Source organism: Eurosta solidaginis, chromosome 4 (genome assembly GCF_040869045.1).
Source record: "Eurosta solidaginis isolate ZX-2024a chromosome 4, ASM4086904v1, whole genome shotgun sequence".
In the NCBI taxonomy this organism is placed as follows: Eukaryota; Metazoa; Arthropoda; class Insecta; order Diptera; family Tephritidae; genus Eurosta; species Eurosta solidaginis.
Genome location: NC_090322.1, coordinates 106,559,285 through 106,575,798, shown reverse-complemented (window position 1 = coordinate 106,575,798; position 16,514 = coordinate 106,559,285). Strand labels below are relative to the sequence as shown.

General features: G+C 36.2%; 1 protein-coding gene across 1 annotated transcript in view; it reads right to left on the bottom strand.

The window, feature by feature from the left end:
* Positions 1-3,517: 3,517 nt before the first annotated feature.
* LOC137250101 (RNA-binding protein 25) overlaps positions 3,518-16,514 on the bottom strand; it is a 72,831-nt gene continuing 59,834 nt past the window's right edge. The window contains exons 7-9 of the mRNA XM_067782395.1: positions 4,263-4,936; positions 3,796-4,202; positions 3,518-3,734 (exon numbers count right to left, since the gene is read on the bottom strand). Coding sequence (XP_067638496.1) covers positions 3,642-3,734; positions 3,796-4,202; positions 4,263-4,936 — 1,174 coding nt within the window. The 3' untranslated portion in view covers positions 3,518-3,641. The remainder of the gene's footprint in view (positions 3,735-3,795; positions 4,203-4,262; positions 4,937-16,514) is intronic.

The window sequence follows — 16,514 nt, the reverse complement described above, 5'->3', positions numbered from 1 at the left end:
TGGTTGGGTATTTCAATTATTTTACACGATGCTTAAGGATGAAGTTGAAACAAGACTTTTCTAGTCTTTAGATTTACCGGAAGTGCCGGCCACCATATTTATTTTCAAGGTTACCCTCTATTTTCATATCGATAGTTTTACAATTACAACAGGGTTGCTTAACTTCTAATAACTTAAGCTACATGTACATAATGGGTTTACAAATTGCCTTTTTGTTACTATTCCTTTGTTCCCTAAAGACTGTTCCCAAAGCAGGAGGTTGTTTTCGGGCAATTTTTCAGGAAACAGGTATGCATAGGGGACGTCCCAAGGATCTGTTTTATGACCCTTTAATGCTGTCATACAATTATTTAATTTTAATTGTAAATCCTTTATTAACTTACCACAATCAGACTCTATGGACTTTATGCTAACGACAGTGTCGAGTTGAGCCTTCACTAAACTACGCTTATTTTCATACCTCTCCAGGCAATATCAAAATCTTCATTAGTGAAAGGTGCATTGCTTACAATATCGTTAGCATCCCCTTGAGTTTTGTGATTAAGATGGAGTAGCTTCTCAATCGGGGCAAGGTCCTTGTTCGATATGTAAATGGCCGTGAAGATATCTCGGAATGTTGGCCACGACATATAGTCACCCTTGAACATAGCTGCATCGCACGGAGGAAGACGTATGTTGTGTGTTCTGGTGGTTGGAGCTTCAAGCTTCTTGGTGCCCTTTGATAACTTTTCAGACAACTTACCCATTGCAGTCAAACATCGTACATACGATTGGTATGACAATATATATTTCTTTTTAATTGAAGAAAGTTCTTTTGGTTGCAGCCCCTGAGTGGAGGAGGTAGCTTCTTTATATGCAGACCTTAGCTTCCCCACATAATCTTAAATTCACCCTGCTGAATACTGAGGGAGATTATGGAGTGGTCAGCTGTGGGTTGATCATTGAAATATGTTTCAAATTCCAAGATCGATTCTGCTTTTTGTATAAACGATTCCATTTTTAGATATGAATACAGAAATTAAGGCAATTTAATGTTTAATTTAAATTTAATTTGCAAAAAATAACAACCACCTATATGACCCAAGAACGCAAATTAACTAACACCGTAATAAATGAGAAAAATGTTTCTAATACGAACTTTTATTTGTTTCAATATTAATGCTTATGTACGTGTATATATCTATACGCCGGTTGCCCAGATATTTGATGATCTTGATTTGCCTTTTTTGTGATGTGGACTGCATAGTTCAAGTTAAGGTCGCTTGTAAAATCTCTCGGTGAGATAGCACCAATGTATATTCTCGCACGGTGCGTTGTAGCACGAAGAATATATATACATATATAAAAAAGAAAAAGAAAAAAGTCAGATAGGGTATTAATTATAATGACAATAATTGGTTTATAGCTTTTTAGCACAACACGTACTTTTCGACTTCTGATTCTCGCGACCACGACCGACGAAGACCAATCTCTTTTTATTCTTTTCCCAAAAATAAAAATGCGCACCACGCCATTTGTGCTGATGTTAGGCGAATGTAGAGGAAGCATACCATTTGCAACTCTTGTGTCGTGGGGCATTATGCGCTAGGTTAAGTAATTTTAAATGCGATGGGGCAATTTTTTCTAATGAAAGAAAATTTACCACCGCGCCGTATTTAGTTGTCAATGGGTTGGGTACATTTTGCGCTTGCCATCTCCGTTTGACAATCTCTATGCCAGCACCATGACAGAAACCGAAGTCAGCTGATGAGATGAGCCACCTACACAAGTGAGCCATGTGATATTGAAAAATCGTTAATGTCATTGGATTTTTTGGCGATGCCACTAGTATGAAAGAAAAAAAAATATCGTTTTAACCACCCCAGGCAGACATGAGTGAGGCGAATCCTGACCTCTTCACCTATCACTAGCCAACTAGTACGTTCCAAGGGTGAATCTCCCAAGTGGACCATAACAAGCCCTTGAGGAGGGAGAACATTGCCCTGTTTCTCTGCAGGTTACCCACTAGTTATGAGAGTTCGTTTGCCTGTAGTACAAGGGGTCACCTTGGGGAAGCTTCGCCTATACACATTCTGTGCCGTTTTAGCATTGACATGGATGTGGCCGTTCACAAACGTAACAAATTAAATACCATGCCTTAAGAAAAATCCACTGTAGGGGCATGATAATAGGGCCATGCTAGAACAACATAATTGATCGTGTATTTTTTTCTGTCTAGGGGTCAAGCAGCCATAAAGATATGAGTCATTATCCACTATTTTTCAAAAAATTGTATGTTTTACTGTATTCTCAATCGATATGTATGCACATAAATCGTGCTAAAGCATATTAATATTGTCTCAGAAGACCATTGCGCTTTCATCCTGAAGGAAATTTCCATATCGGAAAACCACAATTTCGTCTTAAACAGTAACGGTATGGCAACGCTTCTAGCAAAACAACAAACATTATGAACCTTCAAAAATCCCCAAATACGTCAAAAAAAATTTAGTGGAACTACCTTCTTTTTTATACCATGATCTCGAAGAGTTCAGTTGTAAAAGTTTTTGTTAAAAATAGTTTTAAATTAAAATTTGTAATTTTATTAATTATGTAAGATTTATTTAATTCGTGTAATTTCTTTTATTTGCATAAATAAATAAATATCGTAATGAATCCAAACATGAAAAGAAGCTAAGAGCATTATATATTTGTAATAGTGTGTGAGAGTGTAAACTCTAAATGGAGTTCTTATAAGATGTTGGCACATCAAATTCAGGACACGGTGTTCTGCACGATAAACTAGAACTCCTACACGAATGACAGGAAATTATATTATCTCCCCAGACATTCACATCGTATGCGCAGGACTTGTAAACTGCGTCAGCTGGCAGACCACCTACCGATAATCCTTTCGCCCGAACGATCAGACGAATGCATACCATCTTCACAACATGAAAAAATCAAATCGGAAATCGACGTCGATGGCATTACGCTACTGATTGTCTTACATCCAAAAATACTGGGTGTGAGGTTCGTTCGGGATCTACATTTTTGCGAGTGTTCAGCCGCAATTTTACCATAAGTCCAGAGCCGCAAAGCAATTGCCTGACGCTTGTATGATACGCGTCAGCAATATGGTCGCCGAACCAAAAATGAACACACTGGAGGAAACTTCAACCTGTCAAAACAGCGCGCTCTGAACTGCCACGGGAGGTCTTCTTATGTCCCCATATATCACCTATACAGTGAGGGGAAAATACTCCCCATAAAGGAGAGAAATAAAAAGCTGAAGAAACCTATTGGATGGTGCGAAGCACTGCCACAACAACAACAGGGGACATATATTGTCAAATGAGACCCCATTTTGTAATATTGACTTTACCTAAAAACCCAGAAAAGTTGGGGAGATAATCATGTATTCTTGAGGCTACTTTATCTGTAGACGGGCAGGGGCCTGTTGAGATTAATGTGCAGTCGTAAACATATAAAATAATATGAACTCATTTTGGAGGAGAAGTATTATTAAAAACGAAGATTTTTCTTAACAATCTGTCAAGCTAGAAATTTTATTGTTTATTTTAAAATAAAGATACAATCCACGTTTTATATTTTTCAATTTATTTAAATTTATATAAATATGCAACTCAATTTTACACATATTATTTACCTATACCAATTTTTTTTGCATCTACTTCATAAATTAGCAATCTCCACATTTTTACAACGAAAACTTCTGCTTCTTCGTCGAGGACCTAAAATGGAGTTTTCCTCTAATAAAAAAAATGATGACAATTATAGAAATAGAAAGCTTACCATTTGCACGTCATCTAAAATGCTTTGAGGCGAACTTCCTGCAAGCACCTTCGAGCATATAAAATCGACGAGAGTGGGTTCCGGCTCACCAATGTATTCAATAATTTTTTTGTTTATCCATGGTCGAATTTTACGCTCCATAAGATTGTTGTCAATTTCACTTCGATCAAGTTTATAATTAAATAAATCATCCTTTTGTGTGGGAATTCTATCAATAATACTTTTAATGTGGCGTCGTTTTTCATCCTGTATTCTCGTATTATTTTCCTCCTTTTTGTTATGCACTGTCTCTGTACTCGCAGTATCATTTTTACCATGTTTTCTCTGGCTCGATTTTTTTACAATCGAATTAAGGCGATCTGTCTGTGAGGTGCTTCCGACTATTTTTCCTTGGTTGTCATCATAGTCTGTGTTGAAAAAAGTAATTAAATCTCAATAAATATAAATAACTAACATATTTCAGTTACCTAATGGAACTAGTTTTCGCCTTTTTGAACTAATTTCATCCTCGACGTCTTCGTCATTGTTGAAGACACCAGTAGACTCAATTTTCTTCTTCTTTGTGTTAGCGCCCAAATTCAGACTTATTATGGGTACCTGCGGAGGTGGCGTAGTAGCATCTGCATACTGAGGTTTTAAATTTTCTATAGTTTGCAATGGGCCTGATGGTATGATTTTAAATGTCTGAGTAGTCGCCCCAGACACGAAATCACGTGATTCAGAATTATGACGGCTGTAGTGAATTTCAATATTTGAATCTGGTCGGGAGTTGGCGTCATCATTTGAAATCGATTCTATGGAATACGTTTTAGTTACAACATTCTGTTCGCCCTCGTCATTTGAATTAACATCAAGAATTTGTCGTTTGGCTTCCATTGATTGCAGTTTTTCTCTTATACGCTCTTTTTCACGTTCTTTTCGTTGCAAATTTTCCAAGTTTACATCTATCAATATATGAGGCTTATATAATTTTTCATGTTCTTTTTTTGCCCTTTCGTATTCTTGTGACGGGTTTTCATATTCGCCATTAAAAATTTTGTTTCGAAGTTCTTCCAATTCTTCCTGTTCTTTATTGCGATCTTTCGCATCAAGATCTGCTTCTCGCACTCGATCGCCTAACCTTCGTTGTAATTCCCGACCTCTGTAATATTAAATAATGGAATGAAATTTTTGGCTCAAAATGTATTACCATATTCAAAAATTAGGAGGTTCTATGTCACATATTCAAATGTTAAGCCATGTTTTACACATAACAATTTTGCTGTCTATTGTTTTAATTGTTTATTAAACTTAACTTGCCGACAAAACTTGGTTCTTTATTTTTTGTTCGCTTCTCATTGCAGCCGGTTCTATGTATCGCAGCAACTGGGGATTTTCCCCGTCCAAGGGCTGCCAGTTCTGTGTAACCCCATTAAATTTGTTGCGTCCCATCTACAACTTGTCATCTTCGGAGTAGCTCCCTGGAGATATAGTAGTGTTGCTGCGTTTGCCGGGAAACAATCTATTCAGATTTGTCATACGTGTTACTGGAGTTATAGCTAGTTGCTGAGAAGCTCCACTGCATGTTGCTCCGAGCCTCAGACCCATCAGATACAAAATACTTTTCCAGAACTACAATATAAGTACTAAGGAATACAAACAACATTTCTTCGCTGCCCACGGCAGCCGGTTCTATGTATCGGAGCAATTAGGGAATTTGCTCGACCCGGGTCTGTCATTTCAATGTAACCCCATTTAATTTGTTGCGTCCCTCTCATGAATTGTCATCCTCAGAGCAGATCCTTCCAGCTGGACTGCTCCATACTCTCTTGCTCGGGGAATTTGTTGAACCTAACTCTGGCCGAGTGAAATAATTTTGTTGCGTGTGCCGGAAACGAATTTATTTAGGACGATCACACTCGGTCAGTGTGACGTGCGAAAGATGGTTGCAGCTAGCGGGGTGTTCTAGGATGGATTCCAACATTCGTCGACCCCATAATTTCTTTGAAACTTTACCCCCTTATAACTTTGTAAACCTATTGTGTTGATTAGCAGTTTCGATACGACACTAGGCCAGATATCGGCGTTTCATACATCTTAAGATGGTGAGCAACTCACACAGATAGCCTGCGCTCTTTGTTTAGTGAATGGTTCAGTCTGCAATGAGCAATTGGCGTGTCAACATCGAGTGTTGGTATCGCTAGTTGCGCAGCGAAAAATATATGCACGTATTTACGTATATACATTTTATTAATATGAATTAATTTAACTAATTTAATATGAAAAAATGCAACAGGATCTAATAGAGAAACTGTAAATTTTATTTGAAAATGATACTAAAAATTCTCGAAATTTGGCGACTTTTCATCAAAATTCTTAATTTTTTAGTGTATATATAGTTTTGTTGCCCATTTATTTCTAGAACAATCAGGTGTCAGTCTTAAATTCGTAAATATTAATAGTAATAGTAAAAAATGTATGTATATATTAGGAAAATTATAGGGATCTATTTGTATATGCAAGTGGAATTTAAAGTAGTAAGTAAAAGATAATAAAAACATTTTAAGGACTACCTTTATAAAAATTGATCAAAAGGCAGGTCTTTATGAAATTCCTATCAAGCAGCATAAAATATTCGCTTGCCATTGTGCGCATCAATAATTTATTATTTATTGTATGCTTAGCCGGTGCAGTCTAACAAGCGAATGATCGGTGAATCAATTGGTTCGTGCGATCAAAGCGCTATCACTAATACATCCACACAACATTTTTGCCGACACGTGCACTAGGCCAACAACAGAAAGGCAAGCATATACATGTAAACAGCAGCTAAGAGGTCAGGCGTTATTACACATACATGAAGAAGCTATTACGCACGTTCATGTGTGCGATGAAGAGAGAAAACAATATAACTCACACATAATCATGCATATACATAGAATTCAACAGTGAGTATAGGATGCAGAAATATGAGGAATAAAATAATCTAAAAAAAATGTGTAAGTTAAACGGTTTTATTGAAAACAATACTTACATTAAGTAGTAATAATACTAAAAGATGGAAAATAATTAGGTAGGTCTTAGATACTAGTCATCACACTTCTCATCAATCTAGGGTGTTGATCAGACAATTAAAAAAAAGCATTGGACGCGTCAAATTTCTATTGATAGTCATAAGTAAGACCAACTGAACCTTAATCAGGTTATGCTACGCCTCACATTTTCAGAAATTTCACGCGCCCAACGCTTTTATTTAATTGTCTGATCAACGCCCTAGATTGATGAGGAGTGTGATAACTAGTACCTAGGACCAACCTAATTATTTTATCTTTTAGTATTATTACTACTTAATATAAGTATTGTTTTCAATAAAACCGTTTAACTTAAAATTTTTTTTTTAATTATTTTATTTTCTATGTTTTGGTATTATTATTACTTAATGTAAGTATTGCTTTCAATAAAACCGTTTAACTTAAAAAAAAAATTTATTTATTTTATTATACTGAAATATCACTAGCAAAATTTGAATTTATGTGCCCCAAACTATTCTGAAGTCACTTCTACCGGGAAATAAATTTTTTTAATAAAATTTCACTAACAAAATTTGAACTTATGTGCTCCAAAGTATTTTGAAGTCTCTTCTAACGGGACTAGAATTTTTGTACTGAAATTTCACTAGCAAAATTTGAACTTATGTGCTGCAAAGTATTTTGACGTCACTTCTACCGAGAAATGAATTTTTTACCGAAATTTCACTAACAAAATTTGAGCTTATGTCCTCCAAAGTATTTTGATGTCACTTCTAACGGACTGTGTATAATATTTGTTCAAAGAGCCAAATCGGACAGACAAGAACGACTTTTTTGAATATCTCAATTTTTGCGACACCTAGCGTGAATTTTTTTTACTAAAGCGGTTTCTATTTCTGTATGTCAAATATGATTTCCAAATATGAGCCAAATCGGACCACAAATACGATTTTTGTGAATATCTCGATCCTTGCGCCACCTAGCGGCGATTTTTTTCATAGGTCACTTTCTATTCATGTTGTATTATGTGTTCCAAATATGAGCCAAATCGGACCACAAATATGATTTTTGTGAATATCTCGCTCCTTGCGCCACCTATCGGCGTTTTTTTCATAGGTCGCTTTCTATTCTTGTATGTATTATGTGTTCGAAATATGAGCCAAATCGGACCACAAATACGATTTTTGTGAATATCTCAATCCTTGCGCCATCTAGCGGCGATTTTTTTCATAGGTCGCTTTCTATTCTTGTATGTATTGTGTGTTCCAAATACGAGCCAAATGGGACCACAAATACGATTTTTGTGAATATCTCGAGCCCTTAGCGGCGATTTCTTTTCATACGTCGCTTTCTATTCTTGTGTGTATTATGTGTTCCAAATATGAGCGAAATCGTACCACAAATACGATTTTTGTGAATATCTCGTTGCGCCACCTAGCGGCGCTTTTTTTTCATAGCTCGCTTTCTATTCTTGTATGCATGCCCGACGAGAGGGGGGGGGGGGGGGGGGATTGGGCGATTCCAAACGGGCCCGGGGTTTCTCAGGGGGCCCGCGATTTAGAAGTACTAAGACATTTTTTTTTAATTCAGGAGAGTTGTTGTTGTTGTTGTCGCGATAAGGTTGCTACCCGAAGGCTTTGGGGAGTGTTATCGATGTGATGGTCCTTTGCCGGATACAAATCCGGTACGCTCCGGTACCATATCACCATTAAGGTGCTAGCCCGACCATCTCGGGAACGATTTATGTGGCCACATTAAACCTTCAGGCCAATCCCTCCCTCCCTACCCTCAAGTTCCATGAGGAGCTTGGGGTCGCCAGAGCCTCGTCTGTTAGTGAAACAGGATTCGCCGCGGATAGGTGAGGTTGACAATTGGGTTTGGAGAAGCTATATATTGCGCTGGCAACATGAAGGGTTGCGCTACACAGCCCCTTGAATCTGGTATTTTAGTCGCCTCTTACGACAGGCATACCTACCGCGGGTATATTCTGATCCCCTAACCCGCTGGGGTATTCAGGAGAGTCTTTAGTTGTTTCATGTGCAAATTTTAAGCCGAATTTCAAAAGCAACGAATATTGATAATGATTTTTTGCCTGGGCCTGGGGAGACAATAAAAACATCAAACAAAAATGTGTTTCTCAGGGGGCCCGCGATTTAGAGATACTAAGACATTTTTTTTTAATTCAGGAGAGTCTTTAGTTGTTCCATGTGCAAATTTTAAGCCGAATTTCAAAAGCAACGAATATTGATAATGATTTTTGCCCGGGCCTGAGGAGACAATAAAAACATCAAACAAAAATGTGCTTCTCAGGGGGCCCGCGATTTAGAGGTACTAATACATTTTTTTTTTAATTCAGGAGAGTCTTTAGTTGTTCCATGTGCAAATTTTAAGCGGAGCCTGGGCCTGAGACAATAAAAACATCAAACAAAAATGTGTTTCTCAGGGGCCCGCGATTTAGAGGTACTAAGACATTTTTTTTAATTCAGGAGAGTCTTTAAGTGTTCCATGTGCAAATTTTAAGCCGAATATCAAAAGCAACGAATATTGATAATGATTTTTTGCCTGGGCCTGAGGAGACAATAAAAACTTCAAACAAAAATGTGTTTCTCAGGGGGCACGCGATTTAGAGGCACTAAGACATTTTTTTTTAATTCAGGAGTCTTTAGTTGTTCCATGGGCAAATTTTAAGCCGAATTTCAAAAGCAACGAATATTAATAATGATTTTTTGTCTGGGCCTGACGAGACAATAAAAACATCAAACAAGAATGTGTTTCTCAGGGGCCCGCGATTTAGAGGTACTAAGACATTTTTTTAATTCAGGAGTCTTTAGTTGTTCCTTATGCAAATTTTAGGCCGAATTTCCAAGGCAACGAATAATGATAATGATTTTTTTGCCTGGGCCTGGGGTGACAATAAAAGCATCAAACCAAAATGTGTTTCTCAGGGGGCCCGCGATTTAGAGGTACTAATTTTTTGTTTAATTCAGGAGAGTCTTTAGTTGTTCCATGTGCAAATTTTAAGCCGAATTTCAAAAGCAACGAATATTGATAATGATTTTTTGCCCTGGGCCTGGGGTGACAATAAAAACATCAAACAAAAATGTGTTTCTCAGGGGGTCCGCGATTTAGAGGTACTAAGACATTTTTTTTAAATTCAGGAGAGTCTTTAGTTGTTCCATGTGCAAATTTTAAGCCGAATTCCAAAAGCAACGAATAATCATAATGATTTTTTGCCTGGGCCTGAGGAGACAATAAAAACATCAAACAAAAATGTGTTTCTCGGGGAGCCCACGATTTAGAGGTACTAAGACATTTTTTTTAATTCAGGAGAGTCTTTAGTTGTTCCTTGTGCAAATTTTAAGCTGAATTTCAAAGGCAACGAATAATGATAATGATTTTTTTTGCCTGGGCCTGAGGAGACAATAAAAGCATCAAACAAAAATGCGTTTCTCAGAGGCCCCGCGATTTAGAGGTACTAAATTTTTTTTAAATTCAGGAGTCTTTAGTTGTTCCATGTGCAAATTTTAAACCGAATTTCAAAAGCAACGAATAATGATAATGATTTTTTGCCTGGGCCTGAGGAGACAATAAAAACTTCAAACAAAAATGTGTTTCTCAGGGGCCCGCGATTTAGAGGTACTAAGACATTTTTTTTTAATTCAGGAGAGTCTTTAGTTGCTCCATGTGCAAATTTTAAGCCGAATTTCAAAAGCAACGAATATTGATAATGATTTTTTGCCTGGACCTGAGGGGACAATAAAAACTTCAAACAAAAACGTGTTTCTCAAGGGGCCCGCGATTTAGAGGTACTAAGACATTTTTTTTAATTCAGGAGAGTCTTTAGTTGTTTCATGTGCAAATTTTAAGCCGAATTTCAAAAGCAACGAATAATGATAATGATTTTTTGCCTGGGCCTGAGGAGACAATAAAAACATCAAACAAAAATGTGTTTATCAGGGGCTCCGCGATTTAGAGGTACTAAAACATTTCTTTTTTTTTAATTCAGGAGAGTCTCTAGTTGTTCCATGGGCAAATTTTAAACCGAATTTCAAAAGCAACGAATATTGATAATGGCTTTTTGCTTGGGCCTGAGGAGACAATAAAAACTTCAAACAAAAATGTGTTTCTCAGGGGGCCCGCGATTAGAGGTACTAAGACATTTTTTTTAATTCAGGAGAGTCTTTAGTTGTTCCATGTGCAAATTTTAAGCCGAATTTCAAAAGAAACGAATATTGATAATGATTTTTTGCCTGGGCCTGAGGATACAATAAAAACATCAAACAAAAATGTATGTTTACATGAATCCGAAATCGTAAAGTTTTCGTGGTGACACTGATGAAGGTTCATCTTCAAAAAGTCTTCCAACAATACCACCAACTCTGTATCAAAGTCCAGATTATTTAAACGACTTCGATATCGGTACCGTGAATGATGAGTTTTTGCGATCTGAAGAAGTCAACGAAATAATTCGACGAGGTCATCAAAAATGCCCTGTTATTTTTCCACGTGATTGTCATGACGAAGCATTTCCTACCTCGTTGTTAAACAGGCTCTTGCCAATTGGAGAGAAAGTGGAGCGTGACTGGTTAGTGTGTAGTGCCAGTAGCAATGCTTTTTATTGCCTACCATGTCGTCTGTTAAGCACCAATACTTTAAATCGACCTACAATTTTTTGTGCGGATATTCGATATTCCAGGAATGGAAGAAGCTATACGATAAACTGGCATCACACGAAAATACTCAAGATCACATTAAATGTTATATTCAATGGCGATCTTTACAAAATCTAATTCAAAAAAAGGCTACAATTGATACACTTATCAATGAACAGCTAATCACTGAAACTCAACAGTAGAAAGAAATTTTATATAGAATTTTGGACACTATTTTATTTTTAGGTGAAAGAGGCCTAGCTTTCAAGGCGAAGGTGTATATCTTGGAGAACGAAACGATGGACATTTTTTGGGAATCTAAAATCTCATAAGCCATTATGATCCGATTCTTAGAGATCATTTCGAGAAAGTTGGGATTTCACAACAGCAGCACAAACGTTTACAAGGTCACTATCTTTCCCCAGACATTCAGAAGGAGTTTATAGAAATGTGTGCAAAGCACGTGATGGAAATTATATTAGATCAAGGCAAGAAAGCCAAGTATTTTGCTATTATCGTTGATGCTATGCCTGATGCTAGTCACGTTGACTACGCTCATTTTTCGCTAACTCCATTTCAATTCGAAAGCAACAAATTTTACAATTCAAGAACAGTTTTTGGCTTTCGTGAATTGTAACCAGAAAACTGGTCAGAAAATCGCTGATCTAATTTGCCATACTCTAGGTAAACATGAAATCCCATTAAAAGATTATCGTGCACAAGGGTACGATAACGGCGCCAATATGAAAGGAGCTTACAACGGAGCACTACGTCACATTCTCGACAAAAACTCGAATGCTGATTACTCGCTTTGTGCAAACCAGAGTCTGAATTTATGTGGTATTGATGGTGCAGAATGTTGCACGGCTGCAATTACTTTTTTCGGAGTTGTACAAAAATGTTTTACTACTTTCAGCAGCGTGGAGACAGCGATGGGCCATCCTCAAAAAAAAATGTACCGAGCTCTCTTCATAGTCTTTCAGCCAAAAGCCAAATTTGACTGCGCAAGCATACGGCGATGTTACCGGCATTCTCAAGCACATCAACAAGTTAGAATGTATCTTGCTGTCCTCAATTTAGTTCAAAATACTGACTACCATTAATGAAAGAAACGTGGTCCTCCAAGCTAGAGACGCCACCATAGATGTTGAGGTCTGCGTCCTTTCAAGAATCAAAAACTTTCATAGATCGTGTTCATCTCAAGAGCGAGTTTCAGGACTTGCCACGCTTTGTGTTGAATCTGTTTTGGCAAGACAGTTAAATTTTGATGTCATTATAAAAATTTGGAGCGAAAAAAGCAAGTAAAGCCACTCTTTGATATCCGAACCTTCTATATTGAATAATTAAAATATATAATTATCATTAAATTTATCAGAAATGTATTAAAATGTTATCAAATAACTAGAACAGATTATTTGAAGCAATATGTGGCTGTTAAAAGAGAATTTTATTTCTACGTTACAATAAAATAGTATAAATAGTAAATATTCTGTGTTAATTTTATTGTCAGCTCTTAGTCCAAAAAATCATTTAGTTGATGTGGCAACAATTTTTTTTGATGTAATCCATCAATAACTATTAATGAATGAAACGTCATTAATTCAAGTTAAGCAAATGTATTAGTTATTGTTTAGTCCCGGGCCCGGATTTTCTCTCTACTGCCCTGCTTGTATGTATTATGTGTTTCAAATATGAGCCAAATCGGACCACAAATACGATTTTTGTGGATATCTCGATCCTTGCGCTACCTAGCGGCGATTTTTTTTCATAGGTCGCTTTCTATTCTTGTATGTATTATGTGTTCCAAATATGGGCGAAATTGGACCACAAATACGATTTTTGTGAATATCTCGATAAAATTTTTGTTTACACAGCTATAACTCATAAACGAATGGATGGATTTTAAAAATTCTACTTTTCAGTAAAACTTTGAAATATTAACCTTTCCTTCTGCACAAAAAAAAAGACTTGATTCCTTCCTTATATCAGTAAAATTGGTTAAACGAAAGTACTATTTTTACCAAAAAATGCGTGCGTGTGGTCGTTCGCTGTCAACTGTGCGCGCAAATTGGTTTGAGTGAGACATGATGCGTCACATACGTACATACATACATAGCATTCGCTGCGTTATTTAACTTCGGGAGTACATTTATATGGATGTATGTATGTATTTTCATATCATTTCAGCTTGACATATGCATGTACATACATATTTATGCGTGTTGCCAAGTTAATGCAACATAAATGGTTCAGAATACGTACATCTCTTGAAAAATACTCTTTCGTTAAAAATATTGAACATTTTCTTAAAATTCTTAAACAAAAGTTTTATTTTATGATATTTTTGCATGTATGTATATTAGGTCGGGTCAAATGGTATGTGGAAAAAAACTTCAGGTGCACATCCAGTTTCTGAATCTATGGGTCATACTGAGTAATATTGTCCATAGGACTATAGGTCTGAAATGAATTTCGAGCTTCCGTAATTTTGTTAAAAAATTTTATATCCCAATTCGTGAGATAGTGACTCTAATTAAAGGAAAATATACACTGTGCAAGCATATACATATATGTATATGGTGTATTCCATCCCATTTCGACCAATTTTGAACCCGACCTCTTTAGAATTGGCTGAAAGTTTTTCTTCTTCTTCTAGCTTACGAAAGACGTTTTTCAGAATTTTTTCAAATTTTTTCATCCAACTCAAAAAAAGTTATGAATTTAAAAAAAAAAACACCGTTTTTGTTTTCAAAATGCTAGAACTTTTTCAAAAATTGACCGTTTGGGATCTTTTTTTTTTAATTTGTTTTTAAAAGTACTTTTCGGAAAAAATACAAAAAAAATTTAAAATTTTTTTTTTATTTTCAGTTTTTCGAGATTTTTCGAATTTCGCCATCAATCAATTCTGCAATCATCCCCACTAATCCCGGAGTGGTGTAAGAAAATGATTTTTAAGTATTCTTTTCTTTATATATTATGGTAATCTACGATTAAAATGACTCGCTTTCGCTGTCCAGCAACTGCATTAGGCCGGTATACACATACATTCGTATAGATTCGCGAAATTCGAAAAATTTCGAAAAACTGAAAAATTTAAAAAAAAAACTTTAAAAATTTGTTTGTATTTTTTCCGAAAAGTAAATTTAAAAACACATTTAAAAAAAAAAAAAGATCCCAAACGGTCAATTTTTGAAAAAGTTATAGCATTTTGAAAACAAAAACGGTGTTTTTTTTTAAATTCATAACTTTTTTTGAGTTGGATGAAAAAATTTGAAAAAATTCTGAAAAACGTCTTTCGTAAGCTAGAAAAAGGAGAAAAACTTTCAGCCAATTCTAAAGGGGTCGGGTTCAAAATTGGTCGAAATGGGATGTAATACCCCATATGTAAATGTAAGTGCGAGATATTTAAATAAAAATGAAAAAAATGCGATAAGTGCAAAAGTGCGATTCGCGGAGAGGAATCAAAGATGCACTGTGAAGGGGTTGTGGTAAATATTACCATCTAACACCAAAATGTTCGGACCTGGACCAATACAGCGTAAACAAACTGGAGGAATGAGAAATGTTCAGGTTCATGTGTACTGATTTTTTTATTGTATTGTGTGCAATATGTGCATAACGTAGATGACATTTTAAAAGACATGCAAATGGTAGTGAAGCAAAATGGACAACAACTATCCGATGACAGAAGTGAATTTGATAATGCACTAAAGAAAAATTAATTACTAGTATGGAAATACCAGTTGTAGCTCAATTTTGTATGGGAAAAATGTTGCAAGGGAAATGGTTTGTGTCCTGGCTAAAATCACCACAGACCGATCTATACACCGCTAGGTGTCGCATCCGTTCTTCCGGTTTGTGTTCTGGCTGAGCTCACCTCTGGCTAACTTCCGCTAGATGGCGCATAAGAAAAAGCTTAGTGGTGTATAAGAAAAAGCTTAGAGCTTTTTACCTTTAGCAGAGCCTTGTCGTAAACATGACAGCATATAAATTATATATATATATATGTATATCAACAAACCGAAAAATACATACCGACACAGACACACCCATCCATATACATACATTTAGATAAGGGCTACTTGTCTCAATGTATATAAGTTGGATATCTTTTGAGTAAAAAAAAATGAGGATCGTTAAATGGGGGGTCCTACATTTTTAAAGGGTCGCAAATTTTTAAATGTCCCCTCATATTTCTAATGAGTCCTAGACTTCACCCGAGCCGTTTTAAAGATTCCCATAGATTTCTAATCGAGCGACTGCTCCCCACCCCCCCCCCCCCCCCCCAACCACCCGCCTTTTTTATCGTCTACAAAAAGTAGCAGTTGGACACCTGTAGTACTGCCCAACCCCCCAACCCCCAACCCACCAATCCCAAACCCCCAAACCCCAAGCAAAAAAAGTCGATGGGCACTTGTAGTACCGCCCCCCTTTTTTCTCGTTTTTGAAACGGGCCTGTCAGGCACCCGATCAGGGGCAGATTGTTAACTAAAGGTTATCTTAATATGGAACTCATGATTTTCCATTATTGAACATTTGTGTGACCATGCCGTTACATATGATTGTACATGGGAATATCAACAAACTACAAAATACATGCCGATGGTCGCATCCATCCATGGGAAACTTGTTCCAAAGTAAATACTTACTTTTTTTGTCAAAAAAAGTTTTTTCAAATAAATAAAAACAATTTTTATTTAAAATTTTAAAATTTTTTATTTATATTTTTCTCCATACTTTGGTGTGGTTAGCAATGCGTAATATACTTGTGTGTGTAGTTTCATAAAATTACTACTATTTTTCTAAATAATCTTTTTGACAACATTTGTAAATGGAATATATTCATACATTTTATCATGGATGAGTATACAATAAACAGCGGTGTTGGCAGATACGGCCTTGTGAAATTTTAGCTCAATCCGAATATCGATGGGACCGCTTTTTATAGATTCATTCTGATGTGTAACATCTAAAACAATTATTGAAGCATGTTGAACAAATTGATCAGGCGATAAAAGTGGTTGGGGAGTGCGTCCATAGTAACTTTGTTGAAATTTCA